At 43.2% G+C, this 15,379-nt stretch overlaps 1 protein-coding gene across 2 annotated transcripts in view; it reads right to left on the bottom strand.

Annotated features, from left to right (window-relative positions):
* Positions 1–15,379, bottom strand: part of Ebf2 (EBF transcription factor 2) — a 200,342-nt gene that overhangs the window by 55,962 nt on the left and 129,001 nt on the right. For both annotated transcript variants that reach the window (XM_031363002.1, XM_031363001.1), the window contains exon 8: positions 3,391–3,472. In XM_031363002.1, coding sequence (XP_031218862.1) covers positions 3,391–3,472 — 82 coding nt within the window. The remainder of the gene's footprint in view (positions 1–3,390; positions 3,473–15,379) is intronic.

Genomic DNA, 15,379 nt, shown 5'->3' with positions numbered 1-15,379 from the left:
GTCGTGAGTGACGGACAGATTGAACGGCCATGAGATTCCACCCTACTGCTGTAGGGTGACTCATTTTAAAAATAAAACATGGGTCTGGAAAGATGGCTTAGCAGTTCTGAGCACATGTGGCTCTTGCAGAGAACCAAGATCAGTTCCCAACACCTATGTTGGGTAGTTCACAACTGCCTGTAACTCCATCTCCGAGTGATCCAACAACCTCTTCTGGCCTCTTCAAGCACTGCACTTACTTCCACACATACAATTATGAGTAAAATAAATCGTTTTTTAAAATGTAATAAAGCCATGAGGAATTAGACAAAGCTGGTGTCTTCACACATGACTGCTAGGAATCCAAACTGGTGCAGCCACTGTGAAAAAGAATTTGGCAGTTTCTCAAAAAGTTAAAGATAGACCTACCCCGTGATCCAGAAATGCTACTCCTAGCTCTGTCCCCAAGAGAACTGAAACATATGTTCCAAAAACAACTCAATATCACAGAAGCTTTAAAGGCATAAAACACAAATGTTAGTTAACAAAATAATGGGTAAGCAAATGCGATCTACACAGACAGTGGAATAGTATTCAGCTATAAAAAAAGAACAAGGAATTGTTACCTTACCAGCCTTGAAAACTCTATGCTATGTGAAAGAGCCCTGAAATATTGAGAGATTTGATTTATACGATTTATGTAGATTTACATGGAATAAACCCATAAAAGCAAAAAGCAGACCAGTGGTTTCAGGTAACTGAGAAAAAACAGGAAATGGGAAGCACAGGGTAATTCGCAAGGTGATAAGAATGTTCTGGAATCAGAAGTGGTGGTCACACAACACTGCCAATGTGCTAATGCCACTGGCACGCACTCACTGAAGTCCTCGGGATGGCGATGTGTATTGTACATGAACGTCACTTTAACATAAATTTAAAATGTGAAATAAAATGGACGTGACATTATGTTGGCCCTGGAGATATCCAGATCCTAGAACTCATAAGCTTTTCCGTACACTGCTCATCCATGAGGAAGCTACACTACACTCAGAACGGCTGAGGCGGTCTAGTGACTCTGAAATCAGCACTGTTAACTCTAAGCCAGTTAAGCACACTAACGGAGTAGCCCTCACTTAGCAAAGACCTGAAGAAACAAACGATGCTGCTGTGTGTTTGCCTCTTGAACACATTTCTAAATTGGGAGTGGGGGGTGAAAAAAAATCATCACAATATTTAGAGGCTCTTCGCGTTAAAAACTCTGCCCAGTGCAGCAGCATAAGACAGCCGGAGGATCGAAGCTGCCTGCTTCTTTTTCTCTAGGCTGTGTTTCCTCCAGCAGTGTGGCAAACATTTACTCCTGGTGGCAATTGAGACTCTGGAACTATTCACTCTTCTTTAGAAAAAAAATTATCTAACTTTGTAGTAACATTTGGAACCCTGGGTATGGTAAATTTCCAGAGTTGGGAGACCTTCCTGTAGATTGCCGAGAAGGCTGACGGCATTTCTGCTTATCTTCCTAGGAATCAGCAGAGAAGTCCGAATGAGGAGTGGACAGAAGCAGACAGCATTAAATATTATCATGACAACTCCGTGTGTGTGTGCGTGTGTGCGTGTGTGTATTGGGCCAGGCAGTGGTGTTGCAGACATTTAATACCAGTACTCAGAGGGCAGAGGTAGCCAGATCTCTGAGTTTGAGGCCAGCCTGGTCTACAGAGCAAGTTCCAGGACAGCCAAAGCAACAAAGCAAAAACACCAAAGAGAAAGAAAGAGAGAAAGAAAGAAAGAAAGAAAGAAAGAAAGAAAGAAAGAAAGAAAGAAAGAAAGAAAGAAAGAAAGAAGGGAAGGAAGGAAGGAAGGAAGAAAGAAAGAAAGAGAAAGAAAAGGAAGGAAGAAAGAAAGAAAGGAAGAAAGGAAGGAAGAAAGAAAGGAAGGAAGAAAGGAAGGAAGAAAGAGAGAAGGAGGAAGGGAGGGAGAGAGAAATATAGACAGACAGACAGACAGATAATAGATAGAATAAAATACGTTGGCCATGGCATGGTAACTGGATGCCCATGCTGCAGTTTGCAGCGCGACGACTGCAGGACAGCTTCTAGAAGCATTTGCACTGGCCCACTGGATGCCCAGCACTCCTCATGATTTCTCTTCCTGTTTGCTCTGTCTCCTTCCTCCCTCCCTTCCCTTCTCTCTTGTTTACTTTCTTCTCTTTTCAGTACTGGGGGGTTGAAGCCAGAGCTCCCCAAGCCAAGCAAACACTCTCTCCCTGAGCTAAACCCTGGGCTCCTGTTAGTTCTTCAGCATTTCTGTCCCCAACACCCTTGTGTCATTTGGCTTCACCATAGACACTCTCCCAAGGACAGGCAGGAACAGACATAACTCCTGGGGTCCAGTATGAAGTAAACAGATATGACTCCTCATGGAAAAACAATTGCCCACTTCAAGTCCACAACAAAACACAAACCCAGAAGCTTCGGCACTTGTGCACCCATGATCTCGGGAAGGTCTGTGACTATTCCTCCTGGTTCTGATATCTTCTTTCTCAGAGCAGGATCAAGTTTCGGCATCATCTAGAACCTTCCCCGTCTCAAGGGACTAGTCTAGCCAGCTCCGTTTTTTTTTTTCTTCACCCCACTGAGTCACGTACTTCCATGTCATGCTTTAATACATTCTTATTCTCTGTAAGGTACTATATGGAGCTCCACATACTCAGGGCAGGCACGGATGGCAGAAAAACCATCTGTTGAGTTAAATGCAGTCCTTCTGATCATCAGAAAGAGAGCCTGGCAGTTGTGCTTGCTCGCAACTCTAACCCAACACTCTGCTCCCGCTCTGTTTATTAGCTGTCTCCTCAGCCCCATCAGTGGCAGAGGTGATGAAATCGGAGGCAGATTTCACTGTCAGGCAGCTGGGTCACTGTCCCCAGGGTCTTGTTGTCATGCTGCGGTCTTAAAGTGACCATGGCTGCTTGGGTTGCTACTTTCCAACAGGCTGAGAGACCACCGAATAGTTAACTGGTGGAAAAGAAGGACCCGGGCTGCTGCTTGCAGAAAACACATAGAGAAGCAGCTTTGAAAAATCCCAAGGTGGCTGAGTATCAAGAACATGGCCCCTGCTGCGGGCAGCTGTGAGTGCAGGGGGCAGCCTGAGGGCTGGAAATCAAATCTCTAGCCCGGGCTGGTGCCTCTCCCATGAGACTCTGCCAGTAGAGGCAGGAAAAAAAAAAAAAAAAAAAAAACCCTAAACACTACAAAATGGAAAAAGCATCCACCCTGGTAGAGGGAGATTACCATCAATGTTATCTTTTGTATGGCTAGTGCTATCAGTGAAGGATGGATTGGAGTGGAGAGAGAGAGAGAGAGAGAGATAGAAAACAGGGTGACTTATTTAATAGGTGTGATCCTCAGGGCCCCTTACCTGGAACCGTCTCATGTCCCTTGGGTTTCCGGCTGTTTTCAAACAATTCTGATTGCACTTCAGGAAAAATTTTAAAAAGAATCTGTGAAGAGAAAGCAATGTGTTACTTTTTTTTCCCCCAGTAAACATTTTTAAACGAGAGACTCTATCTGTGTTCTATTAGATTTGATTTCAGGAGGAAAAAAAAAAAATAGGTGATTGTGTTTCAGGTCTGGGGAGTTTCAACCAGCCATGGCTGGGAGAGGAACGTTGCTGACCCTCTGTAATTTGCAAATTTGGATGTTTTCGATGGCAAGCTCAGAGCCCCCTTGCTCCATCACGGTGGGGAATTGTTAAGTGGTTCCCAATCTGGGTTCTGGTCCGCACACCCACCCGCCTGGAATCTGTACAGCCTTTAGTCTGCATAAGAGGCCTCCGAATGCAGCAGTGGCCCCTGCTGGACAGAAAGTATCACTCTGGGCTAAAAATGACAGGACAAGGCCCAGAACCTAGGACTCCTCGGGCCTATCCTTATCTTTCGTTGGCCACACAATACCTTCACGCTCACACATGAAGGTCGTCTCAAAGATTCCCATGACATGTACAGAAATAATAAAATACTATAGAATTATCTAAAGCTCAAGTCCACTGGGCCAGGATACCCCAGGCATTCACGACTAATAGCAAATAGGAAACGACCCCTCAGTCCCTCCAGAGACGCTCCAAACACACACAAATCACAACCTGTGGTTATTGTTTGTTTTGTAAGACATGATTTTTCTCTTTTGAAGCCAATATTCCATTAAATGATCTGTGTCATTGCAAAACTGGGCATCTCGAGCCGCACAGTTGCCCCAATCAAGAAATATGGCAAAAGGAACCTTTGCAGCAATTTGCTTCATTTCTATTTTTAAAAAAATTTTTTTTGTTTCAAAATAAATAAGTTTTTCATTTATTTCACTTGCAGAGTCCTTTTTAAAAAAAAAAAAAAAAATCCAGCTTTTGCAGTGCTGAAGTCCCAGGTGAGCTAGGCCTATTTCCCTTTCTGTTACTATGACAACGAAATTTTACCGCAGTCCCAAGGTCCCTTCAGAACTCTCGCATCTACGCCTTGAATTAGAACTTTAAAGGAAAAGATATACATTTTCCCCAGGATTTACCAATAAAAATAACTAGAAATGAACTAGTCTTAGGAAAATTCTATTTTAAAAGCATAGGCTGGTGAGAGGCTCTTGACATGACCTTCTGCTTGTTTTTTTTTTTTTTTAATAAACAACCACACAAAAGAATTTGAAAGCACTCCAATTAACTGTATGTTTTACTAAAAAATAAGCTGATGAGAAGATGCCAGTAAGGTTAATGGACAGAGGAGGAGAACTGGTCTCTTAATCTTTGCTAAAAACATTGGGCAACATGCTTCCAACCCTATCTATGAAAAAGGTTGGGTACAAATTTGGAAATGACGATTAAATTTTTTTCCATTATTTAACATCTGGTTTGGGCACCGGGGCTATCTTGTATGGGGTCTGTGGGAGGTCGGACATGGCTTTCTGTGTCATGGAGGTGTAGGGGTGTTGATCAAAATTCTCCAGAAGGACCAGGCAAAGCAATCAGTTCAGTACTGCATGGTATGGAATGCTTATAACCTGCTACAGCTTTCAGAAGTACAGGGAATGTCTGCGTGGCCTAACTTGGGTGGGCTTAGAAGGGAGAGAAGCTTTTGTTTAAGTCGGGACTGAAAGCAAGCATTTTCGTTCTGGGTGGGGAGATGTATCCGTACTCGTACACTCACCAGCCACGACCCACTTACAAACCCGCAGAGCTGCTCTGAGGAGCTACTCTACAGTCTTGTCTCTTTCTAAACAGATGCCTGAAGCTACCCCACACCATACCTGCTCACCAACACACACCTGCCAGAGGTCATTTACATCTTTCCCCATGTCAAAGCCAGGTGGAGGGCATCCCCTCATTCGCTCCTTGGTTTTTGAAGTTTTGCTTTTCAACAACTGAGCTCCAGATGATGTGTTCTGCGTGCCCTGTGTGCACTTCCCGCCCCTCCCCCACGCCTGTTCCAAAAAAGGATCTGGTGAAAGCATTAACGTTCACGGAGCCATTACTACGGGAACGGTGTGGTAGGTGGAAAAGTGTGAAAGAGATAAATGTTTACATAAAAGTCCAGTTGATTTAGGGAAACACTCGGCCTGGTGAAAGGCTTTATTCATTTTAAATTAGAACCCTAAACAGTTCTTTGGATGCAAAACACCCAATTTTGATTCTCTTGCTTGTCTGAGGGCTGTTTGTAACCTATACAGCAGACCCCTGCATACCAAGGATATAGCATTTGGCTCACAAAGGGGAAAGAAGCGGTGGAAAAGGAGGGGGGGGGAGGGAACATTACATCATTAAGTATATAACTGCTAAATGGATAACATTGGAAGTGCTGCGGATGCTTTTACATGTGAATTTAAAAATTAATTAAAAGAAATTTAAAGCTTACAAACATTGTCAAATCTTCTCTCAGTATTTTACTGATGTCTTCTGCCATACACACACACACACACACACACACACACACACGCACACACACATACACAGATGCACACACACCATATTCTCTCTCTCACACATGCACACACACACATACACATACACATGCACACACACATACACATACACACATACACCCCTTTTCCCAACTGCTTGGTGCAAAAGTCCTCATGATCCATTCATCTATTAGCCACAGAGTAACTTGCAAAGAACAGATTCTCTCAGAATCCCCTGAGTCTTGATCCCTCCAAAACCAGAGGTGCCTGGAGAATGTCAGCCCTCTCTATTCAGAAACAGAAAACCCCCCCGAAAAATTCCAAGATTCAGACCAAATGTGCTGATTCTCCTCAGAATGGGAGTGGTTTCCACTTTTTCTAAACAACAGTGACTTCATGAATATTATAAGCACTCAGTGTACTGCAGTTTGCCAGCCTCTGACTACATTCCTAACTAGTGAACCCAAACAACACCAGGGGTAGCCTTGCTTTTGGAGAAAGAGGTATGGAGATGTGGGGCCAATGACTGGGCTCCAGAGCCTGGCATTCGATTCCCAGGTCACTGAGGCAAGTGCCATGGTCCAGAAGGCTTTGCTCCACTCTAACAAATATATGCTGGAATTGAGTTAGCCTTGACCTTGTGATCAGAATCCCCCTTTTCTGGGTCTTAGTTTCTCTGATTGTTTCAGGAAATGTTTAACTGGATTATTCTGGAGTTCATTGCAACATCAGTGTTCTATGATAGGGAAAATTAAATAAAGGGCAGAAGTGAGAGCCGTCCAGAAAGAGCCGCATTAGGATAAGAACCTACTGATGCCAAAAGAAAAGAAATAAAATAGTCCTTAAAGTCCACTGTGCTGTATAGAAATTTAAAATCCATGCATTGTTCATGTCTGGAATTTTCCATTTCATATATTTTGGGCCACAGTTGACCATGGGTAATTGAAACTCGAAAAAGTGAGGCTATAGAGAAAGAGATACCATATAGTATTTGGTAGACGGGACATCATTTTAAGCCTCAAAACAATTCTCTTGGGGAAGATTCATCTCATGAGTCACAGAAATGAAGGTCTCTGGTATTTGAGAAAACTGTCAGGGATCAGTGTGGACATAAAATTGGAACCTGGATCTCTCTGGCAACCAGCGCCATCTGGTGCATCTCTGTTCCTTACACCATGGTGATGGCGCATCATCACCAGCATATACTTAAAAAAAAAAAAAAAAAAAAAAAAAAAAAAAAAACCACTGAAGGATCAACATCATGATAGGTAAATTACATCTCAATAAAGCCACTAAGTTTGCCTCTCTAGAAGACCATCTAAAAAGGGGGTGGGGGATAAACAAACGAACAGGGTAATGGGGAAGGAGGAATCTTGCACCCTCCCAAGAAGGTGTACTCCACCCAAGAAGAAGACATTAGGCCAAAGATGGTCACCAAGAAAAATGCCCTTGACTTTGAAAACCTCTGCTGGTTCTGTTCCTTGTCTCGTTTGATTAATGTGTTTTAAGTGTGTTCTGGATGCCACAAAAGGTCACACACAGCGGCAAAGGCCTTGGCCTTCTGAAGCACACAACCAAACTACTCAGAATGTGCTTGCTCCAGAGTCTCAGATGATTCTAGAAACATCTAGACGTGAGTCCAAATAAGGTCAAAGCTTGCATGGTACTCAAGGAAATATGACTTTTCCTTTCCAATCTCTGGCATCTTAGGATATTCTGCATTGTTTAAGAACACAATGAAATTCTCAGATGGCTTAGACTTGTCCTGACTCATCTTGAATAGAAATTGAATTTCAAACTAAATGTACAATAGAGGTTAAAATTAATGCCCAATGTTGAGGCAGATGTACCACAAAATCACAGGAAAGATGACTACTGGACATCCTTTTTCAGATTCTAGGACTCTCAGCTCATATTTGAGGATCCCAGGCAGTGTCCTGGCTCTCAGAGTTTATGGAAGAGACTGTTCAGCAGATCTCCAATTTTAAAATCTAAGATCAAATTCTTTCTTTAAATTTCCTAGTACAAAATCTTGTCAGTCACTCACCACAGAAGACTCAAGAAAAACCACGTACAGCTGTGCACGCTGAGGAGATGCATGCTAGTAACAGCTGCCATCACAAAGAACTTCGCTCCATGTAAAATGGCTCCCTTTGAAGCCTCATTTCTGACTCCCTTCAAACAACAAAGCCTAACTTCTTGTGGTCTAGAAAGAGATTCTGTCATGATATAACCATGTCTTATACGCCATAGACAAGATGACGCCACAGGTGCTCAAAAGGCCAAGGACAATGATGCTGTGTCTACTCGATAGCCACAAAGGCAGATTCTCTAAGCTGAGCCAAATGTCTGGTTACTGTACATAGATCGTGTGGATACATAAAGGTAGGTGTCCATTGACTTGTGAGGAAGATACCTTTTATCTAGATTAGCTATCAAAGCCTTTTTAAAAGCCCAGTAAATTAAAATACAGTTGGCTTTCATTGCTCATGTGTGAGTCAAGAAAGACAATAGCCCCTTTCCCTTAATGCATTTCAGCTACTAAATGTATGGATGTCCACACCGGATGACAGAGTGCCAAGGAAAAGGAATGGATGGGTCCTCTCTTCTCACAGGATTTTTCCATATAGTCTCCTCCTTCAGGAGATCTAGCAATCTAGTGTCTGGTACCAACATGAGAAGCTGTGCTGGGTGAACACATGGACCCTACTTATAGTGCTGAGAAAGCCTTCATGGGGTTGGCTTTTCTTTGTGACTAGTGACAAACACCAGAGCTTTCTCCCTAATCTAGATCTTTAGTGTCTTTTCTGGGCCTTCCAGCATTTAAAAGAAGGCTATGCCTTGGGGTGGAGAGATGGCTCAGCAGTTAAAAGCACTGACTGCTCTTCATCAATTCCCAGCAACCACATGATGGCTCACAACCATCTGTAATGGGTATCCGATGCCCTCTTCTGGTGTGTCTGAAGACAGCAACAATGTACTCACATACATGAAATAAATAAATTTTTTTTTTTAAAAGAAGGCTATGTCTTCAATCAATGAATCAACCAATAAGTAAATGCCTCCAAAAGACTCCAAATTTAAGATGCATAAGGCCCAGCCTTGGCCTGAAGATAAAGTAACCTTGAAAAGTGTGATCCCTAAGGAGTCCCCTCAGGGCCCTGAAACTTTAAGAACCCAGTGAGAACTCTGACAGCTGACTGGAGAGACTGAATGGCCAAGCTCCCAATGGTCTCTTCTCACCTCCAGAAACAAGCTATGGGTGTAGCATGGGGGAGGTTGGTATGTGAAGTTTGCCTAAGCAAGGTTGAAACAGTTAGCAAGAAGGCCCAACAAGATTCATGGGCAGGGTGGATGAAAAGTTCTGACTGACTGACTGACTGGCTTGAGTGGCCATCTGATAATTTCAGAATCCATGGATGATGGAATGCTTAGGGATGATGAGGGACAATTGCAGCTATTTTTTATAAACTGATGTTCTTCTATCTTCTCCACTTAATTTAAAAAGAAAAAAAATTAAACTATAAACATGATATATGAGCACAGAGAACTATCCCTGTTCTTCTCAGACATTCTTAAAGAAGAAATGGTATTATTGTTAACACAAATTTACCTGGATTATTTCAGTAAAAATTTTAAGACAAGATCTCACTATGTAGCTCTGGACAGCCTGGAACTTACTATGTATATCAGGCTGGTCTTGAATTCTCAGAGATCTACCTGCTTGAGTTTCCCACATGGTGATTGAAGGTGTGTGCCCTTACATTGGGACTACAGAAATATTTTTAAGCAATAATTTTTCTTGCTTACAACTACCGTTAACCTCCCTAGGCCCTCTTGACTCAAAGTCTATGCTGACAGTAATAATAATGGCCTGTTACATCTCTTGCCATGTGTGGTTTCGTTAAATCCTTGCAACTTGGAGTAGGCACATTAATGTCCTATTTCTATGGAGAAGCTCAAAACTTCCCTAAAGTTACCAGATTAATTATCCAAGGTGAAAACATTCATCCGTAGAAGAGTGGTTAGGGAGCCAAGCTCTGGTCTCTCTGACTCTTAGCAAATTGTTACTGCATGGGGAGTTTGTTCAAGCTCCTAGCACATTGCCAAGTAGTTCTTTGCTTTGGGGACATGCGCCCCATAGGTCTCCTTTGGGACCATCATGTCAGTTTCTTCTGGAAATGAGTGTGGAGTCACTCCTCTCTTTGCAAAACCAAACAAGCACATAAACAAAAAAGTGCTCATTGTTTCTATCACGGGCTGGAAAGCTCTAGAACCCCAGTGATGACATTGGAGTATGTAGGAGTCAGAAAATAGGAACTCCATCAGACACTTAGAAGACATCTCCAGAGTTCAAATCGACTTAGGAAGCATGGCCCCAAGAGCTGCAGGACCCTAGAGAAAACCTGGAAAGCTGCTCAATCGAATGAGGAAGATGCAGGCCATCTGCTCATCAAACATCATGGAGGAAAAAGGCAGAAATCAGTGGCAGATAGGAAGCTGACTACGATCTTAGAAAACACTAAACTTGAGTTTTAAGTAACTAAGAGAATGGATGCTCTCCGATGGTAGAGATTTTAAAATAGACCAAACAACTACTTCCTTTGACTGCTGATAACTCCAGGGTCATGTGTAGCAGCTAAAGGGAGCCCTTACCAAGCCTCTGTCATGTGACTTCGAGGCCACTGTGAATAGCAGTGTGATTATCGTTGCTTAATATTCATCTCGAAATTAGGGACTGTCCAAAGCCAGTATTCGTTATCTGTGTAAAATGTCTGGGTAAGTGCCTTGCATGCAGTGGGATAGAATCCTTTCCTAGGCACATTTCTGTCCCTTTCCTCTGTGTTGTATCTTCCACTCCCATGATAACTATGGGGGAACATATGTGTATGCATGTAGGGGCCAGGGGAACATATGTGTGTGCATGTAGGGGCCAGAGGAACATATGTGTGTGCATGTAGGGGCCAGAGGAACATATGTGTGTGCATGTAGGGGCCAGAGGAACATATGAAGGTGCATAAAGGGACCAGAGGTCAATGACAATGTTTTCTTCAATCAATTCCTATCTTGCTTTTTGAGACAGGGTCTCTCCTTGGCATGGTGGTCTCCACGTAGATGTGGCTGGCTCATCAGTAGGCATCCTCCTGACACCATCTCCTCAACACCAGCATCACGGGCACATTACCAGCATATACTAGGATTACATACCTGCATCAATGCACATTATGTATGCATAATTAGATCACATGTATGTGCTAGCACACCTGGTTCTTTGGTGGGTCCTGAAGCTCAATTTTAAATCCTCATCTTTGCAAGCAAGCATTTTCCCTGCTGAGCCCTCTCCCTACTATAATTTAAAACATCACTACTCCACAGAGAGTCACAGTAAACTTAAGATTTGGTTCTCTCAGGACAGGGTGTCCCTCCAACACTAATATGTACTCTCTACTTGAACTTCCCTTAATTGTTGGGGGACATATTAAAAAGAAAAAAAAACAAATTAATCCAGTCCAACAAGATTACAGGAGAAAACCCACAAAAGATGGCTGGTGAGAGCCCTTCACACTGCCATAAAACTGGTCAGGAATCAGAGTACACACATAGCTCCTAGCTGGCAACAGGCCCTCAGGATCACTTTCTATTCCTTGTGTACTTCAGTGACAAGCTCCTGGAAGAGGCATTTCAGTTTGGCAATAGATCTCTGCTCCTCAACATGGTGCCTCCCGGTTAGGATCTGTTGTATTCATTTAGGCACCAGGAGGCAGGACTTCCCCCCACTGTGTAAATCTGACTCCCGAATCGATAGACTTTATTTCAAAGCCATTTCCGGGTGCCTTCTAAAGGGTCTCCCACAGACCCATGGCAAACAATGGACTGCACAAAGCCACTAAGGTGAAAAAGCAGGGGCGTCACCTCTTCTCACTGCCCTCTTAATCCTGACCAGTAACAACACACTTTGGTTGCTCAAGACTAGGCTTCTACATGGACATTTGTATTTTACTCCATATCCAGTCTCATTCCCCTAAACTCCGTTATTCAGCACCATGGGAGAAAACATCTCTCAGGGAAAGTCTCTGGTTTTACACTCAGATCAAAATCCAGCGCCATTAATGAAACTGATTACAGAGCTCTTTGGGCTTGAATTGGAAAGGAAGCCGACCTTAAGAAGGAGTTTGTCATTTTAATTGTCTCTGAAAATGTCTCTGGGGATGCTGGCAACATACTTAGATCTATCTTTTCCCTTATCTTTTTTTTTTTTTTTCTTTTTTAAATTCCAGTGCTGGGAATCAAACCCTGGACCTTGCAACTGCTATGCAAGCATTCTACACTGAGCCATACCCTAATCTTTCTTTAATTTTCAAACCAGGACTTCTTTCTTTGCTTTGTCCCTTTCTTTCCCTTCTCATCACCAAAAGGAAAAAGAATCCAGGAAAACCAAATCACCGACACACTTGATACACACACACACACACACACACACACACACACACACACACACACTGAGACTTCAGAGTGAGGATACAAATCTATTTTCCTTCTTTTACAATGACTCCTTGGATGAAGGAGAGAAATGAAGTTATTAGCCAGTCATCGGCTTAATGGGTCCTCAGCCTCAGTCCCTGTCAATCCAGGCCTCCCCTCCCCTTCCTTCCCCTCTGGTTCTCTGCCCTCCCAGCTAAACTCATCTCTGCTAGGCTGAGCAGTGAGCACCGATTACACCAGAAGCCCTTTGCTGCTGCCTGGTCCACTGGTTTTTACTGTTTTGCCAGATGGTTGAGGCCAGTGTATAAAATTCTCTACCCTACCATTAATTCATAACTCAGTAATAACTTTCCCACGACTCCAGGAAATTGAAATGAAGTGCAAATGTGAATATTTGGAAAGGGAATCAAGGTTGGACAACTATTTTACACCTGCCAGAGTTGATACCAGGGAGAAAAAAAAAATAGCCCTATTTCAGCAGACTGGAATGTACCTCTCCTTAAACCAAAGGCAGCCGAGGAAGCATGTACTACGGGAGAAAGTGAGGAAGAAAGCTGAGCCTGAGCGGGTGCTTGTCTCCTAGCACTGCTCTCCCTCTGCAGTCTTTAGTTTATACCTATTGCACCTACTCGTTCACTCACTAGTGACCTTGAGCATCTCTGTAACATTAGGCTCATCTGACAGATCCAGAGATTAGCAGATACGAGTGCATTCTCTTGCTAAGACAGGACACCATCCAATGTTTGTTAGCATCATTAAACTAAAACTGACTTTTCACCTGCTCCCATACCATATGCAGCTGCAAATTTTTAAATTAAACTATGAAGCCATGCATAAATTTACATATATTACAGACTAGCCTCTCCATTTAACATGCAAATGTACTCCAATGTTTCAGAACACCTTCTGTCGCTAATTAATTTGCTGAATTATAATTAGACTAATCCTGCATAATTAATAAGCACAGATTTTTTTTTAATTTGTAAGCAGCTTGAGGAGATCATTCACTTCCTTCTATAAACTGCTAAGTAAGTGTTAAAAAAAAATCTGGAAGGAACATGTGTGAAAAGGTATGTTTGATGTCGCATACAAACTCAGAGTAGCATGGAAGATGCAGAAGTCAGTATTGATAAGGATATGTATTTGAAGCCGACACTCAAACAATCAAAAAAAAAAAAATCACACCCAGAGGATGGGGACTAAGTCTCCCTTTGTCTCCTTGTATATAGTGTTTCATTCTTTGCCGTCTATCCGCTGTCGGATCTTCCAAGATCAGAGAGGCGGGAGAGGATTAAAGTAACCGTATGTTGTATTAGATGAGATAATGCTATTAACACTGTACTGTATATCAAAACACTCTGTGCATGCTGGGGGCTTAGAAGCCTCTTTGATGGTATTTGGAATCGTTTTCATTTTGGCTGCCAAAAACACCCGAGATCCATCTAGTGGAAACAATTAAGTTCCATTAGTACTGTATCCATTTGGTAATGATTACAATGAAGGGTTCCCCCTTCAATGTAGGGGAGTCGAGTCTAGAAGAGAAAAATCCAAAACTACCAGTCTAGAAAGGAAAACCCAAACTGGGCATCTGCGCACTTGGACACATAAAACTGTAGAGTTTTATGACAAAGCAGGGGACTACGTCTTGGTCCCTGGCCCCATAGAAGCCAGGCTCAGAGAGCTCAAGGTCTAAAAAGAGAAGACGTTAAAACACTTGGTGCAGAACAGGGGCGCGGAAGGCCGAGGCAGGCTGGACCAGGAGTCAAGCGACTTGACAAAAGACTACAGAGACAGCCTGGGGAACCCACTGGATGACCAAGGACAGGTTAAGAAAGCTGCAGAGAAAAGGGAAAATTCACTGTGAAGAACAGAACTTGAGCGTTTCACATAGTGAAACGGCATCACCAGGAACCTAAAGTTTGCCTAGCCTGAAGCACTGAGCCTGACTGCTGAGGTACACCTGGCTCTCTTGAACTTCTGATCACCCTGGCTCTGTCTCCCCAGTGCTGGGTAGGATGAGACTGGCCCCTGTTCTCAACCCATGGGCCTCAACTATATTAGGAAGTCAAATGAACCTCCCTATCACGGGGGTTGCTTAAGATCATCAGAAAGCGCAGATATTTATATTATAATTCATAACAGTAGCAAACTTACAGATATGAAGTAGTAACAAAAATGATCTTACGGGGGCAGGGTCACCCCAACATGAGGAGCTGTGTTCAAGGATCATAGTAGGAGGAAGGCTGAGAACCACAGGTAGAAGCTGACACTACCCCTGGCTTGTTCAGAGCTGGGGACGACTCTAGAGCTTCCTGCTAGGAGAGCACTCTGTCAACTGAGGTACTGATGCAGTCTTACAAGTGCCTGGTTTCCTGTCACTGTGGTTATTTTATTTTTTCATAGAGAACCCTCAACAGACTTACTGTCTTTGAGATAGGCAACAATCTTCCCAGGGTCACTGACACACTAAAGACACCCTCCTACTACCAAGAAACCAACAGCAGCCAAAAGGAAGAGATGCATTAGTTCATGAGTCGCTGAGTCCCCAGCTGAGTCCCTGGTCGTCCTCTTGGCCCAAGCAGGAAGTGGATGCCAGGCCACGCTCATAGGTCAACCCCGTACTCATGAAGGCCATTTACACCAGGGGCCTCCCCTCCTCATTTGGAGAACGGGGTTCCATCAGCTACCTCATGGGGCTCTTAAACAACTAACTCGAGCGCAAAAATATCTCTTTTGGGAACACTCGGGGAAAGGCTGTAACAGTTTCTGTAAGCTAAGGGTCCCTATTGCTGAGCAACCCTTCCAGTCAGTCCTGCTCAAAGAGATGAAATGATTCACAAAAGTGTTCCTAAAAGTTAAACAAAGGTGTGGGGGAGGGGCAGGGAGTGTGTCACCATTCGTGGCTCCCTAGAAGGAACACAGGTTTCAGGTTTAACAATGCTAATAAATGACAAAAAGTATTCCACTATATATATATATATATA

This window comes from Mastomys coucha, unplaced genomic scaffold (genome assembly GCF_008632895.1).
Source record: "Mastomys coucha isolate ucsf_1 unplaced genomic scaffold, UCSF_Mcou_1 pScaffold9, whole genome shotgun sequence".
Taxonomy (NCBI): domain Eukaryota; kingdom Metazoa; phylum Chordata; class Mammalia; order Rodentia; family Muridae; genus Mastomys; species Mastomys coucha.
The sequence above is the reverse complement of the archived record's forward strand: the minus strand, read 5'-3'. Positions and strand labels throughout refer to the sequence as shown.